Source organism: Malus sylvestris, chromosome 15 (assembly GCF_916048215.2).
Source record: "Malus sylvestris chromosome 15, drMalSylv7.2, whole genome shotgun sequence".
NCBI classification, from domain to species: Eukaryota; Viridiplantae; Streptophyta; class Magnoliopsida; order Rosales; family Rosaceae; genus Malus; species Malus sylvestris.
The window spans coordinates 4,643,380-4,665,945 of record NC_062274.1 but is presented as its reverse complement, the minus strand read 5'-3'; the positions used below and the strand labels follow the sequence as shown (position 1 = coordinate 4,665,945).

The 22,566-nt window shown below is 36.6% G+C and overlaps 3 protein-coding genes across 11 annotated transcripts; 1 reads left to right on the top strand and 2 right to left on the bottom strand.

Annotated features, from left to right (window-relative positions):
• Nucleotides 1-507: 507 nt before the first annotated feature.
• LOC126603298 (calcium-transporting ATPase 3, endoplasmic reticulum-type) lies at nucleotides 508-12,666 on the top strand. Of its 2 annotated transcripts, XM_050270101.1 has the most exons (34): nucleotides 518-774; nucleotides 1,013-1,063; nucleotides 1,195-1,228; nucleotides 1,376-1,393; nucleotides 1,904-2,040; nucleotides 2,615-2,689; nucleotides 3,615-3,660; nucleotides 4,162-4,221; nucleotides 4,337-4,417; nucleotides 4,582-4,667; nucleotides 4,857-4,958; nucleotides 5,421-5,474; nucleotides 5,556-5,657; nucleotides 5,829-5,887; nucleotides 5,994-6,138; nucleotides 6,815-6,922; nucleotides 7,191-7,343; nucleotides 7,506-7,610; nucleotides 8,222-8,418; nucleotides 8,508-8,619; nucleotides 8,787-8,885; nucleotides 8,962-9,107; nucleotides 9,264-9,321; nucleotides 9,543-9,635; nucleotides 9,780-9,830; nucleotides 9,975-10,106; nucleotides 10,228-10,329; nucleotides 10,645-10,699; nucleotides 11,170-11,255; nucleotides 11,443-11,591; nucleotides 11,709-11,814; nucleotides 11,913-11,966; nucleotides 12,067-12,115; nucleotides 12,276-12,666. In XM_050270101.1, exons 1-34 carry the CDS (start codon nucleotides 742-744, stop codon nucleotides 12,344-12,346), a joined length of 3,009 nt encoding a protein of 1,002 aa, XP_050126058.1. In that variant the 5' UTR covers nucleotides 518-741; the 3' UTR covers nucleotides 12,347-12,666. The 2 variants fall into 2 exon arrangements, 1 of the variants encoding a protein (XP_050126058.1); XR_007616234.1 differs by lacking the exons at nucleotides 11,709-11,814; nucleotides 11,913-11,966; nucleotides 12,067-12,115; nucleotides 12,276-12,666 and having other exon boundaries at nucleotides 508-774; nucleotides 11,155-11,255; nucleotides 11,443-11,460.
• A 158-nt stretch (nucleotides 12,667-12,824) lies between these two features.
• On the bottom strand, nucleotides 12,825-18,260 carry LOC126603299 (serine carboxypeptidase-like 7). Of its 8 annotated transcripts, none has more exons than XM_050270102.1 (15): nucleotides 17,744-18,260; nucleotides 17,467-17,626; nucleotides 17,124-17,269; nucleotides 16,668-16,744; nucleotides 16,409-16,531; nucleotides 16,027-16,129; nucleotides 15,120-15,157; nucleotides 14,847-14,948; nucleotides 14,664-14,750; nucleotides 14,423-14,581; nucleotides 14,255-14,326; nucleotides 13,654-13,787; nucleotides 13,417-13,530; nucleotides 13,244-13,289; nucleotides 12,825-13,133 (listed from the first exon to the last, which is right to left on the bottom strand). In XM_050270102.1, the coding sequence occupies exons 1-15, from the start codon at nucleotides 18,129-18,131 to the stop codon at nucleotides 13,050-13,052; spliced, it is 1,833 nt and encodes a 610-aa protein (XP_050126059.1). In that variant the 5' UTR covers nucleotides 18,132-18,260; the 3' UTR covers nucleotides 12,825-13,049. The 8 variants fall into 8 exon arrangements, 6 of the variants coding, with proteins under 6 accessions (XP_050126059.1, XP_050126060.1, XP_050126062.1 ...); XM_050270103.1 differs by having other exon boundaries at nucleotides 13,654-13,775; XM_050270105.1 differs by lacking the exon at nucleotides 17,744-18,260 and having other exon boundaries at nucleotides 17,467-17,706.
• Nucleotides 18,261-18,817: 557 nt separating this feature from the next.
• On the bottom strand, nucleotides 18,818-22,566 carry LOC126603301 (70 kDa peptidyl-prolyl isomerase-like). Its single transcript, XM_050270108.1, has 12 exons — nucleotides 22,251-22,566; nucleotides 21,510-21,827; nucleotides 21,343-21,423; nucleotides 21,167-21,247; nucleotides 20,883-21,077; nucleotides 20,637-20,726; nucleotides 20,347-20,522; nucleotides 20,015-20,137; nucleotides 19,776-19,922; nucleotides 19,508-19,635; nucleotides 19,298-19,397; nucleotides 18,818-19,185 (listed from the first exon to the last, which is right to left on the bottom strand). The coding sequence occupies exons 1-12, from the start codon at nucleotides 22,441-22,443 to the stop codon at nucleotides 19,156-19,158; spliced, it is 1,662 nt and encodes a 553-aa protein (XP_050126065.1). The 5' UTR covers nucleotides 22,444-22,566; the 3' UTR covers nucleotides 18,818-19,155.

Below are 22,566 nucleotides of genomic sequence, written 5' to 3'. Positions count from 1 at the left end.
ATTGTGTTTGCCATGTTTGTGTCGTATTCGTGTAATATTCAGTATTTTAATGAGCGATCTAATAATTATCTGACTCATTAATGAGTTGACCCGAAACATGTTATTCTCGTATTAAGTTAACAACTCATGTAAGAAATTGTCACGCTTAATATGACCTAGCAAATAAGTCGTATTCATGTCATACTCGTCATCTCAACGGATTTTTAATGAATTATTAACGGATAACTTAATAACAGTCTGATTTATTAACTGGTAGACCTAAAATCAGTTATTTTCGTGAAAATTTAACTGGACGTGTTAAAAATCGTGAGGATGCACATATCATTTGATAACATAGGTCAATAAATTTTTGTTGTCAACTAAAATCAGTAAAAACAATTTCTCTCTTTAAGCAAGATGAATTCCGCTTGCCGATGCGAGAAGGCAGAAACCATTTATTTCAAGCGGGCCACGATCCAGATCCGAAAATCGGCCTCATTCCGGCCAAAAAAACCAAAAGCGTGAGTCTCGTGGGTCAAAAGCCTTTACGAATTAAGAAACGTAAAGGCCACAAGCCAAAACGACGACGTTGCTTAAACGCAACGCCTCACTCCAAAATTCCCCCTTTCTCATCAGATCTCTCACCCATTACTCGTCCAGTGGCTGGTACAAAACACAGAAACTTGAAGAGGAAGAGGTAGACGAAGAGGAAGAAAAAGTGCCAAAGGCTCCGATCGCGTCCAAGCTCTTCGTCGTCCCTCAATGGAGGACGCTTACGCTCGATCCGTCACCGAGGTAGTTCAGTAACTCAGTAATTCAGTAATCCAGTAATCCATCGGTTTTACCAGCTTCCAAATTCGAAGTGTGTGTGTTTAGATAAAAAAATTCGAATTCTTAAAGTCGACTAATTGAATTCTTTGGAAATTGGAAGCTTCGGTTGCAGCGTTTCCTTGGGAATGTGGCGTTTTTTAGTTCCGGTTATGTCATTGATTAATTCACTACTCCATTTTGTTGCCCTTGTATTATTGGTTAGGTGTTGGATTTCTTCGGCGTGGACCCGAAGAAGGGCCTCAATGACTCACAGGTATGGTAAAGTTTGTTGCTTTTGGCGCGAAAGCTGTGAAATTTGTACTGTTTTATTGGCCATTTAGTTCTAATTCGGTTTTGAAGTTAGTTTATCTACTCTTAAGGTTTGAAATGTTATGCTGTTCGCAGGTTGCGCAACATGCAAGACTCTACGGCAAAAATGGTATGTTTTCTCTGCTCCTAGCACGAGTGCGTATTCGTTTTCCAATTCGGTTGTTGTGTCCTCCAGACTAGAGTGCTGGATTTGGAATTGTTTGTCTAGTTCTAATGTGGTTTCTCTTGGATTGCATGATTGGAATATTGTATGCAGTGCTTCCGGAAGAGAAAAGTAAGTACACCACACGTTCCTTTCCCCTTACTCTATCCATCTTGCATAAGCAAGTTTTTGCGACGTTTTTTTCATTGATTGCACGAGTACATTCTCATTTATGTCTTCTCAAAATTTCCCTACTCTTTCCAGTACTAAATGAAGCATGAGTTCCACATGGAATTAATTTTTCTCGTCATTGTACTGTATAAACTGTTATTTGAATGTGTTTTTTAGCAGCCAATGGCTTGTGTACCACCAATAATTTGTTAATACTCCCTAGTTCACAAAGTGTAGAAAACCACAGTTATGAATCCGATCTCTTTAGAAGAGTAGCTGGTTTTGGTGAGTTGGTGAGTTTTGTGAGAATGAAGAATTTAGGGAGTCTAAATACAAAACTTTTTTTACTGGATTCATATTTCAGGAGCATGCTACTGGTTTGATCTAAATTTCTGTTAACACTGTAGTTTTCACAAATCAAGATCATGCATTTTATGCCTGTTATGAATACCATCTATATTCCATATGCAGGGGCTTCATTCTGGAAATTGGTTTTGAAACAGTTTGATGATTTGCTTGTAAAGATATTGATTGTTGCGGCGCTTGTTTCATTTATTCTGGCTTTGATTAATGGAGATACGGGCTTAACAGCATTTTTGGAGCCTTCGGTAAGATATGATAATTTTCTGCTTTGTTAAACTGATTGCTTATTACTATCATTATTTTTCAAAGTATGAGTTGAGTTCATCTTTTAGGAGTAATCTATTAGCTGAAGAAAAAAAAAAAACAAAAGAGAGTATGCATTTTCTTCCTTAATACTATTTATGTTTCCTTAAAAAATAAAGAGGGAAAGATGCTATGCATGTTAGACTGTCAGTTTAGACTGGCCAGAAAAGAAGAAAAAGTTTAGTTATCGATGCCTTGTCTTGGTGTTTTCTTTTTCCTCCTACTTTTACTTTCAATGTCTAGATGTGATCCTTTTTCCTTAGTGTTTGATTTGCACTCAGCTATTCTCTCTTCTAGTACTAATTTTTTCCACCTATAAGTCTTTAATGCATGTCCTTTTTAATAAGTATTGAAACATCATTGTTCGAAATTTGTTGAGCACTTGAAACTTTACAAGTTAAGGCTTTGAATGTTGTGATATTTGATATCTGTTTTTTATGTTTGTTGTTGATTAAGCAAGTGGGATACAACTCGGTCTTACTAAAGATTTTATTGTATGAAATTAATGGGGAACAGGTTATTCTCATGATATTGGCTGCAAATGCTGCAGTAGGAGTGATTACAGAAACCAATGCTGAAAAGGCTCTTGAGGTAAATTTTACATCTATAGTATTTCAGAACTTGCATAAATACCAGAAACATCTTGAAAGACTACCATTTCAAGTGGATCTTTTCTTTCATGCGGAAACCAAGCTCTTTTTTCTAAACTCAATTCTACTAAAACTTCAAATTGTGTTCAATTTGTTGATTGACTGTTAGCACTTAAGTTGATCTATTTATCATTGCCCCTTTCCCAAGTACCCATTTCTACCCTTTTCCTATGCATGAGTGCTTTTCTGTTGCATGTTGTACAAGATGAATGCATGAATCCCTAGGTAGCCTTCTTTTTGTTCTGTGATGTAGGACAGAGTAGGGCAGCAGAAATTAGATTGTATAGCAGAAGCGAAAACACATAAAACTTAAATTAAAACAACGATCAAGGATAACTGGAATCACTCCAGTGGCCTCTCACTCGTTCTTGACCTCGCACCAAAAATGCCTTGCACCAAAAATTGGAATTTGGAATCACTCCAAATAAACTCTTGTCGCAGGAAATTTAACTCAAACTTTTATTCATAAACTCATCTGTCCTCTATGTGGTACAACCGTACAAGGAGGGGTTTCTTAGTTCCCTATTTTCTTCATCGCGTGACCTGAGCAGTACCTTAAATCTAATACAAATAGGAAAATATACTTATAGGAAAGAAATCCTAATCCAAAATAGAATAGGAAATTAACCAAATCCTTTTAGAAATGGGAAACTCTAATTAAACAAGGAAAATAAGAATAAATTTTCATGCTCCAAAAGGATTAAACCAGTCCTAATGGAAATTGGATTGTCTTCTTTCTCCTTTTTATCTCTTCCAGCAATGGACCCTAAAACTTGACGTTCATGTCCTCATCATTCTGGAAATTCATTCATTAGTCCTTAACTTCAGCTTGTTCTGATTCCTTATTTTTACCCTTGACATTGTAGGAGCTACGTGCGTACCAAGCTGATATCGCGACTGTGCTGCGGAATGGTAAAAAATTATTTTATGAAGTGACTTGACCATGCTAAATGCTGTTTGCACTTTGATGTTATGATTTCATGTTTCTAAGTCCTCTTTTGTATTGTAAGCATTTCTTTCTAGAGCTTAAATTGTGAAAATCAGATCATAAGAAGTGTAAGGTAGTGCTCCCTTTTGTTATGAGGGTGCTGGTGGAGATCTCATCAGTTTGGAAAAGACACTTGATAGCTAGTATTTATTATTGTTGGTTCTTTTGGGATGCTTTGCTTTTGTAATCACTCGTGACTCCTTGGCTGGATCTTGGGGATAAATTGAGAAACTGATGGAACATTGTTAATCACGCTTGAAAAAGGAAGATAATTGCTACCTATGTACAACTTAAGCTTTTGGGAGTAGTGGGTGACCAAAATCTCATGAACATCATATCAAATTGCTTGATGCATTGTTTGTACTGTACTGACAATTGTGTGATCCTTTACCACTCAAAGTTGACGTAAAAGTAACTCCTTGCAGGTTGCTTTTCCATACTTCCAGCAACAGAGCTTGTCCCAGGTGATGTTGTAGAAGTGGCTGGTAAGTTGCTTTGAGTACGCAGAATTGGTTTACTACTGTGGTTACTCGTGGATACTGAATTTATTTATTTATTTTTTTGGATTCTGATTTTTTTTTGGTTGGGCAAAACGTATAGTGGGAGGCAAAATTCCAGCTGATATGAGAATGATTGAGATGCTAAGTAATCAATTACGTGTTGATCAGGCAATTCTTACAGGTTATGTACTGAATATAGTAAATCAAAACAGTACTTGTTATTATCATTGATGGATATTTGTCATTATTGTCTTTGTAAGTTGCATGAATCTTTCGCTGTCAAAGTATTATGATTTAGCACATGCTAGATCAATGTATTTGAGAACTTCTGTTTGATGATGGCAGGTGAGAGTTGCTCTGTCGAAAAAGAGCTTGAATCCACTACTGCAACAAATGCTGTATATCAAGACAAGACAAGTATTCTTTTCTCGGTAAAATTTATGTGTTTATTGAAGCTAATATGCTGGATCCAATTTCTCTATTTTATATACTTTAAGGGAATGTGTTGACCAAGTTTTCTATTTCTTTGTGTCGTACTATTGTTCTGTTTTGGATGGAGTTTCTTGAAAGGGTATCCGTTAGAAAGCAATGATTATCTTCCTGCATATCTTGATCGCCAGGGTACAGTAGTCGTGGCTGGTAGGGCTAGAGCTGTCGTAGTAGGAGTTGGAACACACACTGCTATGGGCGGCATACACGATTCAATGTTACGAACAGAAGATGTAAGCACTCTAAATTCAGATTGTTCTCAGTAGTTTATCTCTATGTGCTCTTACCCTGTCAGTGGCATGGAATCTTGCTTTAAATTTTGAAATTTCTTTCTAGCACTGAATTTAGCAAAACTTTTTGTGTACTTCCATTTTACTGCCTAGTTCGATGAAGTGTGGTTCTGCTTATCTATATGTTCCTCTCTTCCTACTTGAAACATCAGTAGCGAAATAATGGAAGGAGTCACGACATAGAGCATAGTGCTCAAATATCTTTGCTCCACGGAGACCATTTCTCTAGTTCACCGTTATGATTGACACAGCGCTTTATGAAATTACGTCCTTTCTTCACTGCTCCTTTTTTTCTTCTGAAACTCAGACAGGAAAGAAAATTGAAAGAAATATCCTTTGTTGAATTTATAGTTTGTATATAGATGACCTGAGCTTTCAATTATTCAATTATATGGCTGTTTGCAGGAAGCTACGCCATTGAAAAAGAAGCTGGATGAATTTGGTACTTTCTTGGCCAAGGTAATTCTCCAAGTTTTTGTTTGGTCATTACTCTCTAGTATTGCTTTATTATGCATTTCTTAACTTTCATTGCTTTCTCAGGTTATTGCTGGCATATGCGTACTGGTATGGATTGTAAATATTGGTCACTTTCATGACCCTGCTCATGGTGGGTTCTTGCGTGGTGCAATTCATTACTTCAAGGTATTTTCTTAGTAAATTTATTGATCATTACTTACAAAGAAAATTCTTTTGGGTTTTTCAAATTCTTTTTAATTTTTATTCATCACATTTCTGTTTCAAGGCCTTATTTACTGGTTCTTACTCATCTTTCCTGATTTAATGTTTCCGAACCATTCTTTTGTGCCCACTAAGATTGCAGTCGCACTTGCAGTTGCAGCAATCCCAGAAGGACTTCCAGCTGTCGTTACAACGTGAGTGCTTGAACTTTTACTTGTGTATAGAAATGAGAAAGACGTTATACTGCAATCTCTGATGCTTTTCTTTATCATGGTCTTTCTTTGATTTTTTTTTTTCTAGTTGTTTGGCTCTTGGAACAAAACGAATGGCTCGATTGAATGCCATTGTAAGGTCTTTGCCATCTGTTGAGACTTTAGGCTGCACTACAGTAATCTGCAGTGACAAAACTGGAACCCTGACAACCAATATGATGTCTGTCTCGAAGGTAATCTCATGACCTTGCCATAGTAAACAGTTGAATAGGACTTTCCTGATCTTTTTGGTTTCCTAAATTGCTGTAAATAGCCAGGAACATAACTTGTCACTTCATAAATTTATTGGCATGTATGCTTTTGCTATGGTTTGTGGCTTTGTATAGTCTTTATATATTACTTGTGGTTGAGAACTTGTAATAACTTACCTCCTAAGGATGCAACACATGCATATATATAACTTGTAATAACTTACCTCCTAAGTATGCAACACATGCATATATATATATGCATGAAATACATACATACATACATACATACATATGTAGTGGGAGAAGCAGAGGCCCAGAAGTGCACATCACGTCCATATTTAAAGGCACGCCGGATAAAGACAAGGAATTTATGAGTTATGTAACATTCGACTGCATGAAGTTTCAATCTGTCAGATGTTTATTGTCGTGTGAAATTGTATTTGTTGATTGTACAAGTCATCACTCCAATCAAAAGATTACTTTGCTCTCCAGGTTTCAATATATAGCCTGGCTACCTGATTTGATACAACTTGTTTTACCTGATTTAAAATCTTTTGAGTGTTAATTTCAAACTTGATTCGCTTCCTATAATTGGTGCTTGGCGTAATTATGTTTCTTTCAAATGATTAGTCACCCATTTCTATTCTTATCTCGCCAGGTTTGTGTGCTTCATACTGTACAGCATGCTCCTGTTATTTCCGAATACAGTGTCAGCGGGACAACATATGCACCGGAAGGCATTATTTTTGACAGTACTGGGCATCAGGTAGGTTACTTTTGCAAATTGATAAGCTGCTGAAAGTTAAAAAAAAAGGAAAAAAATGAACCTTGATGCTACATATAAACATGTGACCTGATTGGGAGCATTGTTTCATATTCTAGTGTAAATGATTTGCTTGCAAGTGTATATATTATATAACGACAAACTACAGGATAATATCATGGCCAACCCCCTACCTGGCATAAGTTTTTTAATGCTTCATTCAGGTTCCTTTATAGTTCTGCACTGATTTGAAGTGTTATCTATTTTTCAGCTTGAACTTCCAGCTCAGACGCCTTGTCTTCTTCACATAGCAATGTGTTCAGCACTATGCAATGAGTCTATCCTGCAATATAATCCTGATAAGGGCAACTATGAAAAAATTGGCGAGTCAACTGAAGTAGCCCTCCGTGTTCTTGCAGAGAAGGTTCATTTATGTACTAATACTCTTTTCTAAAAGTCTGAAAATTTGCTAATAACTGAAGTTTTCGATTCTTATTTTCTTCCCCTTCTTTCTCTATTTTGTTGGTCATGCAGTTATTCAAGGCATGCACTTTTATGTTCTTAACCTAATTTCTTTCACTGCCAGATTGGTCTTCCTGGCTTTGATTCAATGCCTTCTTCTCTGAATATGCTGAGCAAGCATGAACGTGCATCTTACTGTAATCACTACTGGGAGGACCATTTTAAAAAGGTTTGTTTTCTGATCCCTCCACCCTCACATCACGCCCCAAATATAGAAAGAGATTAAATTGTTAAACTAATAGATCAAGAGAATCATATATAGCTTATTAGTAGGTATATTGTATGGCTTCCAAAAATTCAGTATTTTAGTTTTTAGTCTGAAGCTTTTATATAATTTATTTTTTCTACTTTATATTATAGTTTTATGATATGAAATATGTACCAGCTTCTTATATGTTTCTACAAAAAATAAACCTGCTGAAGAATTATGATGTTTTATGCTTTTTTACCTCCTTACCAAACAACTCGGACTAATTTGTTATTCTACTTGTTAGTTTGTCTTCTTGTGTACTTCTGCATATTTTTATTTGATTCTCATGTTGTCTGCTATAACTACTTGACTGTGTCTTGACTTCTGGCTGCAAAGTCATTGGTTGGTGTTTATGCTTATGCATCTATTTTTTTGTTCTTCAAGTTTTATATCATAAGCAGTAACAGTGGAACTATCTACTTGAAAAAGACAAAAAGAAATGCTCTGGCAAAAAAACTCTAATTCTAACTTGCCATTTTTGTTGCAGTAATTTTTTGGTTTTGCTTATTGGTTTAATATATTACTTGCAGATTTCTGTTGCAGATTTTACTCGTGATCGGAAGATGATGAGTGTCCTTTGCAGCCGAAACCAGTTGCAAATTATGTTTTCAAAAGGTGCTCCGGAGAGTATTATTTCTAGATGCACAAGTATTCTGTGCAATGATGATGGTTCAGCTATACCACTAACAACTAGTATTCGAGCTGAGCTGGAATCAAGGTTCCGTAGGTTAGGAATATTTTCTTCATCGTTATACTCTCTCTCTCTCTCTCTCTAGGCTTACGTGCTTATCATTGTAATATATATTTTTTGGTCAGTTTTGCAGGGAGGGAAACACTAAGATGCTTGGCCCTGGCCTTTAAGCGGATGCCCATGGGTCTACAGAGTCTCACCCATAATGATGAGAATGATCTAACATTCATTGGGTTGGTATGCTTTCTTTTCAAAATAGAAAGTCAAGTTTGTTTGGTTGCTGTGCCAAATACGTGATTTTATTTTTATTTTGCAAGACATGAACTTTGTCTCTTCATGTCCATTAGCTCAATTATTTAATTATTTACGTTGTATACATTTTCCTTGCTTTGTTTCTTTTGAAGGTTGGAATGCTTGATCCACCAAGAGAAGAAGTGAGAAACGCGATGCTTTCATGCATGACTGCTGGCATACGTGTTATAGTTGTAACTGGGGATAACAAGGTAGGTCTGTCCTTTTATGCATGGGTGTAGGACACATATGGTTAGAACACTCCGGCTGATTTTGGCATGATTTCAGTCAACAGCTGAATCACTTTGCCGCAAGATAGGGGCTTTTGATCACTTAGAAGATCTTGCTGGATACTCCTACACTGCGACTGAGTTTGAAGAATTACCAGCATTGCAGAAAACTCTGGCGTTGCAACGCATGGCACTATTCACTAGGTATACTGGTTGCATCCACGCTGTATGTTCATTTTCTGTGGAAGATTAGATATTTACCATTTGTTCCATCTTTTTTAATCAGTTTTTTAAAGAAATTTTCTCTTTCTATTTCTTTAGTAATTGTTCATTTTTTTTGTTCCTCCTCTGATTGGTTAGGGTTGAACCTTCTCATAAAAGGATGCTGGTTGAAGCCTTGCGACACCAAAACGAAGTGGTACACCCTCTATAGCTTTATCTCTGGTTGCTGAATCATTATATAGATGCAATAGCTTCATTTTAGCCTAGGAATGATGTTTTGCTCCCTCAAAATTTGTAAACAAAGAAACTTTTACATTTGTTTAGACCTTTTCATGCTTAGTCATCTTACTATCATACTTTTTCATGCTTACTGCCATACTCTTCTTTACTTTCCTGAAGCTTTAGTGTGCTTGTTAGGTGGCAATGACTGGTGATGGTGTTAACGATGCACCTGCACTTAAAAAGGCAGATATTGGAATTGCCATGGGTTCAGGAACAGCTGTTGCCAAGGTAGAATGGGATACATACTCTTTTCACTTATGTCACTGTGAACCCAACTTCTATACTTTTGGTCCCTAGAGCTATTCTTGGTTTCATTATCATTTTGTAGTATTACTTTACTCTTCTTACCACTGCTATTTCTGTCTTTATCAGAGTGCTTCAGATATGGTTTTGGCCGACGACAATTTCGCTACTATTGTTGCGGTGTGCCTCTCTTTCTCCATTTTCTTTCTCATATTATTTTCGCAAGTATTCTATTTTTACTACTTGTCAGCAATGAGGACTTTTACCTTACATTCAAAAGTATTTCTCTGCCATTCAACTTAATTACTGGTTAATTCTTGGCAGGCTGTTGCAGAGGGAAGGGCTATATACAATAACACAAAGCAATTCATCAGATATATGATTTCTTCAAATATTGGTGAAGTAGTTTGTATATTTGTGGCAGCTGTACTTGGCATACCTGATACTCTAGCCCCTGTAAGTCCTTTTATGTACGAATTGTGATATTTCATTTTCCAACCCTTTCTATTTGAGAACTGTAATGTCTTCTGCGTCTTTTATTTTCATGTCCTCAATACTTTATGAAAACTTTTTCCAGGTCCAGCTGCTCTGGGTCAACTTAGTTACTGATGGATTGCCTGCCACTGCTATTGGTTTTAATAAGCAAGATTCTGATGTGATGAAGGTTAAACCTCGGAAGGTATTGCATAAATTAAGTCTGCTATCAGTATTCTGGTTTTTTTCTTTTCTCTTCCTCCTCTTATCCGTCTTTAATACTAGTTGCCTAAAAGTGGCTGAATGAGAAATGGTATTGAGTTTGTTTTTTTTTTTTTTTCCGCTGGGGAGATCAATAATAATATCAAGGACAAATTTGGACTTTTATTTTGTTTCATTAGGTCATATGTATGTTTCATCCATTAATGTTATTATCTTACTATCATAAAACAAGTCCTTCTGTTGTTGAGAGAAGTTCTAGTTTTCGCATAACGTCACTTTAACTTTTATCTGTGTGTAGGTCAATGAAGCAGTTGTTTCTGGATGGCTGTTTTTTCGTTATTTGGTAATCGGAGGTATGCATAAATCATGTTAGATATGGCTCCCAGTGAAATTGATGCCGCATCCGCATGTACTGGTTTGGTTTACCTAGTAGCTATAATTAAAAGCTGTAAATCCCTGTAGTGCATCTCTTTTACATTATTTTTTCGATATGAAGCAATGTTAAGCCTTACAATAGTCAGCAATTTAATCTCTTTCATAAGCTTATATTTTGAACAAATGAATTGGTATCACTTATATAATGGCCTTTTGGTCCCTACTGGTTACACTCCTTTCAATTATGAATCAATAGAGAAAATCAGTTCTGAGTCTTCTGACAATTAGTAAAAAAACTTGAGACATAACACGAAGCCATTTACTGTATATAACATGATTGATCCTATTTGTTAGGATTTTTTTTGTGGCGTGAATTTAAGTTTACGTTACGGTAAATGTGTTTGTTTATTTTCTCCATGCAAATCAAATGAAGGTGTATGAATTGCAGCTTATGTTGGGGTTGCCACGGTTGCGGGATTTATATGGTGGTTTGTTTACTCTGATAGTGGTCCTCAACTGCCATATTCTGAATTGGTAAGATCATACAGGCTCTGAAATTCTGCAGTTTCTAAAGTCATTGTCCGGTTGTTTACTGGTTTCTACAGTTTGTATGACATACGTTTAATTACTACCTACATAGAAATGTCTGTAGACTAGACGCTTATAATATCCTCCGTTATGTATAAACTGGGGTCTCACTTTTTTAGTTATTTCATTCCAGATGAATTTTGACTCATGCTCAACGAGGGAGACAACTTATCCATGCAGTATATTTGATGATCGCCATCCATCAACTGTATCCATGACTGTGCTTGTGGTGGTTGAAATGTTCAACGCCTTGAATAATCTCAGCGAAAATCAGTCTCTTGTGTAAGCATATACGTAGATATTAACATTACAATTTACTTTGAATGATTAAGTTATTTCATTTTTACATTTTGGTTGGAGACTAGACTGGTGTTAGCACTGACTTTCTCTCGTTTCCAGTGTTATCCCTCCATGGAGTAACTTGTGGCTTGTTGGTTCAATTATTCTAACGATGATCCTTCACGTACTAATATTATACGTCCATCCGCTCTCTATTCTTTTCTCTGTAAGTAGTCTTCTTCCTTCTCTTGTGTTTGACAGTTACTTTTATCGTTTTTTTGTAAACGAACATTACTGATGGTCCCGTAATATTTTGTGCTGTAGGTTACGCCATTATCTTGGGCTGACTGGACTGTTGTGCTATACCTTTCATTTCCCGTATGCAATTTACCTTTCAGAGTGTCCTATGTTTTGATTCCCTCTTCCGACTGCTCATTGTCAATACTCATTCAAGCTCTCATTCGTGATCTGATTTTAGGTTATTATCATCGATGAAGTGCTAAAGTTCTTCTCAAGAAGTTCCACTGGTAAATCATCTTCGTTTTTTGAAGTCTTATCATTTTTTATTTCGTAGCAGTGTGTTTATCTCCTTTGTCTATAACATGTATGAATAATGTTAGCTCGGGTTATATTCGAGTAACAATATTGCTGTCTCATAGATTTTGATGGCCGTTGCTCCTGTTGTAGGCATGCGATGGTTCAATTTCCGGTGGAGGAGGCCTGATTTACTGCCAAAAGGGGAGTCGCGTGACAAATAGAAACGGAGTTTCTGTGATCCGAATTCTTCGAGACACCGAGACTGGGAAAGAAGCCTATGTTTATGTCATCCTTCAACACAAAGGGAAGAACTGCGCAGTCCCGATGGCTACTCACCGATGTACATACTTCCTCGACATAGAGGAGTGAAAAACGTTGAGAAGTCTGAAAAATGTCCCAGAAACGACGTGTCACTACAGATAGCAAAGATGTACCATTCGTCATTTGGGTCTTGTATCCATTAACTTTGACAAACATGTTTCCTTATACGACCATATTATGGACCATTTGTGTTCAATGTTAATGTCGTTTTCTCATGCAAGCATTAATTTATTTTCATCTAAATTGACCCACCATACCGTTTATAGTGTCAAAATTGAGAGATTTTAATTTTTGCATGTTACACCCCGTCGTTTCTGAATTGCGTTAGAGCAAGAATTTTTTAGCTTAGATTTGTTTGGGGTACTAGTGGAAATAAAATTGTTACATTTTAAGCACATTAAATATTTAGTTTTAAGTGAAAATAATGTCCACGTTGCATATAATAGAGGAAGGTAACTAGCATTCCTCATTTGAAAAAATAGAAAAATTATCTAGATAGTTAATATTTTCTTAAAATATGGACCTTAAGCCTCTTAAATACGGATTGAGATTCTCTGCAGATCTCACTGTTAATTCCGATTGCATGTGAGTTTTCTTCTCGATTTATAGAGGTTCCTCGTATAACCACTTCGTATACATAGTTGAACATTCTTCAGGCTTGTACTCAGGAGCTGTGTGCCCCGCCCCCTGCACATGCAAAATTATAACCAAACAAGAAAGCCAAAATTAAAAAAGACTCAAGTTGAATCAAATCTTCCTTTGAAATTCAGAAAATTGGATCGGAAACTATTTCTTGCCTTCACGGTAGCATAGGTCATCCTGTTTGAATAAGTCCTCGTATACCTACATCGTACATCCCCAAGGAAAAACTTGATTGGCAAACTCAAACCCAATCGAAACCTAAAAATAAGATGCCCCAAGTTCGATTCTCTCTCCATCAATATCGTTCGTATCAGAAATATTTACGTACCCCGCGACTTGGCCTTTGACAAACCATGGTCTCCAGTCATTAACAATGGAATAATTTAAAGATCTAATCCATGCTTGTGTAGCCATGAAGGGCACTATCATATCATGGTCTCCGCTGAAATAATTAACAAAATCAAAGAAATTAAAGTTAAAAAAATATTTAAACATTATATAAACGCAGAGTTGATGCATGGAAAATATATATGGAGATGTTAATTAAATTTAAATTCCTCATCACCTGTATATTAAAGAGCGATAACAGCCTCGAGCACTAAACTTTGCATGAAACTGAATGCTGGTGTGAATGTCATACTCGTAAGGTATATCGTAGCTGCATCTCTTCCATCTCCCTATACTTCCCTGCACTGCGTACTTTCAAAATATCTCTTTTTCGGTTTTTTTTCATTAAACAAATGAGTTGAAAAAAAAACTATACAACATCGACATCTCTCTAGTGTAACTCTATCACTCGATCCTCATAGAGAAACGACACTATTTTTAGTAAATTTTATAGTTAGTCGTTTTCTTAAAGTAATAACTGTCAAACATCTTATAAATTTGAGCTTCCGGTCCTATACATGTATGATTTTACCTTTTTATAAACCTATAACATTATTGACCTAAATGCACAATTAAATGAGCACTAAAGAGCGGGAATGTACGCTAAGCAAAACAATAGCATGGGTTGGCCAAATGCAATGAGGATAGTCCTACATCTGTCACCACTTAGTTGTGCACCCGGTAAGCTAACTTTCTAGTTCTGCCCCTGATTGATCTCAATATATATTTTACCAATTTAAATCTTGTTTAGTATTCATCTCGATCGTATATACATATACCTTCCGTATGTGAAGGGCTTCACGGACGTACTGATCATTCGTCCAATATTCAGAAAGCAAATATCCGTAACTCTGCATGCACAAAATCGAGAGCTTGTATTCAAGAAATGTTCCCTATCAACAAGTATTAGGTCAAGAAAATTAGTAGAAAGCGACGAAGGGGGTTACCCGACAGTCTAATATAGGAGGAGGAGTTGATTCTGAGAACACATTGTAGTCCTTGTTACTCAGATATCTTCTTTTATCAAGCATATGTAGCGGAGGTTTCGGAGAAACAAGTTCGCAGTTCCATTCCAAAATATGCGCCAAATTTATTTGTGAAATGCACTGCAGTACATGAAAAACATGAGATCAAAACTAGGAAGCAAGACGGTTAAGAAAGATTAATTTTCGGGTAATTGCACCATACAGTATGATAAGCCTGCTTATGTTTCAAACACTCTGCGTTTCTGGGGTCTATGGTTTGATATTCTCCTCCGCAACTTCTTTCCAAGGACTGCATTATATGAATTTTAGACTAATTAATTATTAAAAAGTACTTTTAATAGGTTGATTAATTGGTGATTAAATATGAGATCAAATTAGTACGTACCTCAAATAGGTCATCAGGAATAAGTCCCATCCCATGAGCAAATGTGATTTGTGAGTTGCCTTCATCTTGTGGCACTGTTACTGGGTTCCCTAGTATATAACCCTGAAAAAATGAGCATGGATCACAACTTAGAAGTTAGAACTACACTACTACCGCTACAACTACCGATTCGATTTTTCCGTTGTAATTATTTCACTGACATGGATTGTGACACAAGCTTCCAACACAAAATAGACAGTTAACACGAATATACAAGAATATATAGTTATAAACCTGCAGATTTATGGCGGGTCTGACTCCTTCTTGATTGCCTGCAGTACGTACCAACTATCAAGTTAGCTATATCAAACTAACTGCAGAATTATACACACACACACACATATATATATATATATATATATAGGAGTAATTAGGTTTTCATCCTTATTTTTACTACTCTATTGATTAAAACCTTATTACTTTTCAATTTTTGATCAAGGTCCTTTGTATTAATAATATCACTAATTATTTCAATAATAAAATATTTTTTATTTCTAAATATATTCATTTAATATTAAAAATATTACAATTAGTATATTTATATTTATGGCTAAATTTTTTATCATATATTTTTATTTTTAGTTTGTACCCATTTTTAATTTGCAACCCTTTTTTAATTTGTACCAATTTTTCTTTCAGTTTTAATTTGTACCCATATATTAATTTCTTTTTGTGCCCATATTTTTTAAAGTTTTATTTGTATTGTACCCATATTTTTTTATTTATTTGTACCCATTTTTATTTTTGCTAAATGTACCCATTTTGAAGAATGTACCCATGTTTTGATACAATAATTTTTTGGTTATTTTTTATGAATGTACCCATGTTTACACACACACACACACACAATAGTATATTTATATTTTAATATTTTTAATCCCACAAATTATGGTTTTTTATTTAAAATCTCATTACTATAAACAACTATAAATTTTAATTTTTAATTTAAAAAATATAGTAACGTACATAGAAATAAATTATCAATTAATTTCAGGGACTTGGATCAAAAATTGAAAACCAACAAGGTTTCAGTCAAAGACTATTCATAACTAGGGACCGCATCCAAAGTCTCCCATATATATATATATATATATATATATATATATATATATATTAAGCTAATTAGCAATTATTTGCATACCATCTGAGATTAACTGAGCAAGAACAGGAACAGGAATGCCAGAATATGAATCGCCACCAACAAAGAAAGGATTGGACATGAACTCTGGATGATCAACAAGCCACTACAAGGTGCAATTGAACAACATTTCATAACAAAAGGAAAATGGAGAACTAAAATTAATTGAACTTATTACAATTACTCCTTTATACCAAAGAGCTACTATCATTATCGGCAAATGGCAACCATGTTTGTTTTCTTTTCGCCACAGACGATTTAATAACTTTCTAAGTTGATTCGAAAATGTTGCTGCTTAAGTACTATTAGGTGGGAATCATGACACAGAAGTGTTTAAAATGATGTTTAAGACCCCAATTAAGTTTGTATTAATATTTCTCATTACCTTCCTTAAGAATTGGAGGGCATGCCCAACTTGTTCCGAATCACTTGGCGGAGAAGCAAACGAACTTCTTGCATAGGAAAATCCAGTCCCCACCGGGGAATCTACAAAAATTATGCTAGATACCTGCCATTCGAGATCAAAATGCCATTCGGAAAACAAAGGTTTAATTCCGTGTTTAATTTCGGTCATGTAAAACAAGTAAAAGAGTAATTTAATTTTCTTGTTTATATTCGTAAGATGATGATGTTAATATTATCACCTTTGTCCATGCGTATGGATTTAAGGTTAATGTAGGCAAACTCCCATTGTACTGCTCAATGTTAAAATTTAATGGACCTACAAAATGCAGAAAAAGGTCAATGATTGATGTGAGAGTAACAAAGTACAACTAAAGAGGTCTTATGCTCATAAGCACTTGTACTAAAAACGTCTGTATTAAAATTCTAGTTCATTTATCATTCATAAGCACTTTTAACTAGCGATTTTGGTTATCTTATAACGGTTTTGAGCCTTTCCTAAAGCACTTTCAAACAAAGCAAATAAACCTTTTAAGGAAGAGGACTAGCTAGTTGTTAACTTATTAATTCTTGTTAATAATTTATATGGAAAGTTAATCATTTATATGGATAGTTAATAATTTATATGGATCATTCTCTTAAATATGGCCTAATGAGCAATAATGTTGATTGGCTGTGTTAATTAACAGTTTACGTACCTATTTCATACAAAAGGGCAGTGAGGGAAGAGCAACCAGGACCACCAGATAGCCAAAGCATTAGAGGAGCCTCTTCAGGTTTCCTTTCTGTCTTGACAAAGTAGTAAAAGAGCTGCACCTCCTCTTCTTCCCCCACTCCCACGTACCTAACAATCGACATAAACGTAAAGTTATACACGCGAACGCGCTTACTTGAATTAGGAGATACTAAACACACAATAAATCGTATATCAACCACAATTTAAAACTTGTTTATTGTCTGTTTAGCGTCCTTCTAACTATGCAATTTATTAAAACTTTGTAACCAGTTGTATAATCACTCAACACAGAGTGAGATTTGTACCCGGTTTCGAGTTCGAAAGGAAGAGGTCCCTGGAATCCAGGAAGAAATTTAACCAACTGTGAGTTAGAGACTGGAAGCATCTGTGAGCAAACATTTGAAAGAGGTAGGAGTAGAAGCAGAAGTAGAAGCAGCTGCAGACCACGGCAAGGAGAAGAAAGTCCTGCCATGCGACGTGACATCATTAACTGGTACTAATCCTAGTTCTGTGTGTGTGTGTGTATACTCTCTGTGTGTGCGCATATATGTACACTATATATATATATATGAAGTGTCGTACTTTGAACGTGCGGTGTTACGGTGGCTCGGAGAATACAGCGGCCTAGAGCGCATGAGTTTGGGATAAGACGACGACAAGTGAGAAATGGAAGGCCCGTGGCTTTTGGTAGTAATTGAAGCCACAACAAATTAGTTAATTGATCACAAACAAGAAAAATTAACTCTTGTATTTTAGGAAGTATTTCATAAGGATTCGACGTGATCATGGAGTGCCGGCTGTCGACTACCTGACGCCCTCCCCCTCCTCCTTTATCCGGGCTTGGGACCGGCCATGTAAGACATAGGCGGAGTTGTATTTTAGGAAGTATGCAGGCATAAAACTTGTAAATTATATATCCTGAAAGTCGGTGAGAAAAATAGAGTAGATTCTTCGACACGTGAAATCGCATTCCCTCCACTTGTTTCCTACTCCCCCTCTCCCTCCTCGCCTCATTTGCCAAAACCTCCTCGACCGCATCTTCAACTCCACCTACGCTCCTACCCCTCCACCAACTTCCTCCCTCCCCGCGTGGCCCCTCTCCTCCTCCGCTATTCACACTTGAATTTTCTCTCTACAAAACAAACGACAATTTGGAATTGAGGGCTTCTTGATCAATCGCAGAAGCAGAAATTCGGAAACAAAAGGAAACATGGCCGCTATATTTTGTTATAAATATTTACGTATCTTTTTACTTTTCGCACTCCTCTCAATTTTCAGTCGTCGAATCGGATGAATTGGAGAATATCAAATGACATAAATTAACAAGAGTATGTAAAAAATAAAAAGTACTATATAGATAGCAACATCCTTCTATTATTTATAAGACATTATATGTAAGCGTCTCCAGTTTTATTAGTAAACTCAAGTTTGAACTATATTTTTCTCAAAAAAAAAAAAAAAGTTTGAACCATGTTTTGACAAAAATACTTCAAATTGAAAAATGGGCTAAATTTGGGTTTAAGCGAGTTCGTTGTATCTAAGTTCAAATCCGGCTCTCCCGTGTATCATAGTAGTTATAAAATAATTTGTTGTAAACATAAAATGAAACACATTCCTTGTACGTCGATTGTCGGAGATGGGGATGAAAAACCAAAATTTGAAGGGGAATCTTTCTTCCATATGCTATACTATGGTTTTAGGGACAATAACAGAAATCCAACCATACATCAATGTATAGTGTATTGTCTTTTTAAGTGACTCATCTTCACCCGTTAAATTCTCTCGAATCCTTTCCAGCCGTTACCTTTAGTGTATGTCATACATTGATGTAGTTTATATAACCCGTACCTTCATCGACTGTCTCTCTCACTACTCTACGCATACACAAATCATGAATCATGAATCATGATCAGACATTTTTACAAGAATCAACCACTTCATTTTCAGGCGAGGAAGAAACCGGTATATCAGCAACCATTTACAGCGCCACAGCCTCATCTTTTCTCGTCCTCGACTTTCAATTTCTGCCGTTACAGTAAAGAATCTCGGTTAAGATGGACCTTGATGGCCAATTTCAGTTACAATATTGTCACTGAAATTACTCAGAGCTGATGAAACATAAAAAACAATATTCACCTTTGTAGCTCGTCCAAAGATGTTTGTGTAGAGCTTAGCATCCCTCTTGTCGCTTTCAACTTGAAGTCGTTTCAAGTTCTTCTCAATCAGCTTGACCTCCCTGGAAAATTGAAAAAGAATACTAATCGTATAATGCTCCACGGAGTACGTGTCGCTTTAAACAAATGTACATCGGGAATACGGGATTGCAAAGATCAGTTTTTCAGTTACCTGTTATGAGGATCAACCTCAAGAGCTTTCTTGATGTCTAATTCAGCCAAGACCAAATCTGCAATTTCCATATACGCTTGTGCCCGTCTGTACAAGGCTTTTACATTGTGGAACTCGATATCTAGTACCTGTACAAGATCGAATTCAGAAAATATGATGAGATTTGCCTCAACGTTATCTCTGAACATTGAGAGACGTGTAGAACGTTATTCTTGCTAGAAGAAGCTGAGACTTTGTCATCATGTTTTTCTTTCTGTGTACAGCTTACCTTTGAACATAGCTTGATCGCTTCCTGAAAGTCATTTAGTTTTAGGCTACATGCTGCACCGTTCAACCAACATAACATTCGCAGTGTTCTAGCTAGCTTCGACTCATCATCCCCAAAGTTTCCATCTTCACTAACATAATCAGCAGCCTGAGAGGAGGAAAGCAGCAAATAAATATGAATTTAGTTTAAATTGAACCAAACTATGGTTAGTTTGGGAATAAAAATTCGCATTCCGTTACCTTATCATATTTTTTCCCTGCTTGTTGAAGCTTTCCCTTTTTAAAGAGAAGGTTGCCTTCCTCTTTCTTCTTTCCTGCTGCCTCAAGTCTCTCTTGATTACTCATTTCCCATGGTGCTTTTTCCTTTTCATTAAAGAAAATTAGAGAGTAATAATTGAGAAAGCAATGGTTGCGAGAGAAATTAAGAAAATATGTGCCTTCTAGCTTATGCTGTATATATGATGAGTAAGGACACCAAATTACCAAAGTATGTCTGTAGGAAGTGTAGGAAATATGAATATCTTAGAAAATTATCATTGCAAATTCCACAAGTTCATCAAAATGGTCATTACCCTGATAAAATCTAACATTTCAACTTCAAAGAAGACATTCGAACATGGTGGTACAACAGCCAGGTCCCGCCTTACTTCAACGCTTCCAAATCCAAAATCAGGATGTATAGTCAGTATTGCCAGCTCTCCCTTTTTCATTGTTGCAACTGCTCGGTCTAAACCAGCAATCACTTGTTCTACAGATAGTAAGATGCAGATATTAGCCACAACTACTTTTGAGCTTTCTTCTTGTGATTATCAGGCAAAAAGATGCAAATAACAGAAAAAAGAGATGCAATGGAGTAACTGACCTTCATCTATGATAAACTCCAAAGGCTGCTCTCCATCTACTCCCTTTTTGTCAAAGACAGTGCCGTCTTCAAGCCTAGCTATATAGCTAACTGCAACAGTTGGACATTGTATAGCAGTTTTAAGTTAACTGTGATTGTCATAGGTTAATTATATGTTTCAAATGCAAGGAATTACAAGCCTAGCTATACACTTATGTCATGATTCTAGTAATATTGCTATAAAAGTGGGCATCTCAATAAACTTACCAGTAACACTTGCACCTTCATTAGCAGTCCATGCGCCTTCCCCTTCTTTCAAGATCTTCTTTAGTACCTTGGCATCACCTGTAACGTCAATAACAGGCTTGAAAGACACCAACTCTGTGTCAATATTGAGCACAGAACTTGGAGGGATAGAATTAAACCCCTCGTTCGCATCCCTCCCCTCCTCTCGAAAGGCATCTACAATTATTTAAAATATTTCATGGTTAAAAGGTTCAATTTTTTCTTCTCTAAAATAGCAGTGTGATAACAAGAATACAAAGACATACACCGAGGCTGAACAATTAATTTGGCCTTCTCTCCCCTTTTCATTGTCTTGATCGCTTTTGGCAATGCTGGACAAAAATGACCTGAAACACACGCAGATAACAGAGTTATTCAATTATCACAATTCGGCACATCTCAAACATAGTTGCTTTCCACATTGAAACCACACAAAAATTACCATCTTTCACATAGAATTCAATTCCTTCTTCTGGCGTTTCTGCAACAACAGTGCCATCAGCCAACGCCGCACGATACTTGACTGCATTAGCAACAAAAGTTCCAATAAAAACATTAAAATTGAGGTTTACAGTAATTACATGCTTACATGATGAGGAATCAGAGTACCAATAACTTCATCCAGATCACCAGGCAGCTCGTTCCTCTCTCCTTTCTCCACAATCTTCTTAACAATCCCACCATCTCTGCTCAAATCCACCACCCTAATCCATGAAACGAGCTCAACTTCATATCGAACAGCAGCATTGTCATAGCCCAACTCAGCAGGTAATGTGAATAATGCAATCTCTCCCTTTTTCATAGTCACGACTGCATAATCCAAACCCTTCACCACTCGGCCCTCACCGAGCTTAATAGTGAGAGGATCGTCTCCATCTCTAGTGGACTCGATCTTCGTCCCATCAAGCAAAGTCCCAACATAGTGCACTAAATCCAAATTTCCACAATCAGTTTTCTCTAAAATATTATTAATTGAGATAAGAAATGTCTAAGGGCGTCTTGAATGGTCAAAGCAATTTTAGATGATCAAAAGCACGTCTAACAATGTTTAGAGCCTGTTTGGCACTGCTTCTTGAATGGTCAAAGGTGCTTTTTGGTAACAAATTGTGCTTCTGACTAGCCAGAAAAAACTTAAGAAGCGCCTCCAACTGGTTCTTCAGGATTCAGGAAGCACTTGAATTTTTCACGAAAATTTCAACATGCTTCCTACAAAAGGATTACCAAACAAGCCCTCAGCAGAAAATGCAATGCTTCTCGATTGTACAAGCAGCAGGTATGGGTTTTATCAAATTCCAACATGCTTTTATCACAAGTGCTTTTAGCAAAAGGGTTTTCTGGAGAAACACTTACCAGTGGCTTCGTCGCCGAACTCAGGGGCTTCGTAGCCATGGCCGCGCTTGAGGAGCTTCTTCTTGATGCCGGAGCTACCGAGCTCTCTCTCTTCGCCGACTTCGAGAGGCGGTGCCGATTCGATCACCTCGCCGGGTTCCTCGTCGAGGTCGTTCTCGATGTCCGACAGGTTTGTGCCTTTCTCAACCTCCATGGTAAAATCTGGACTCCGAACGACGGTAGCAAGGGAAACTGTGAGTTAGAGTAGTGTGGCTCGGCGGTGGGGCGGTTATGTGGCGGTACGGGAACGATGATTTCGTGGCAAATGGAAGGGATA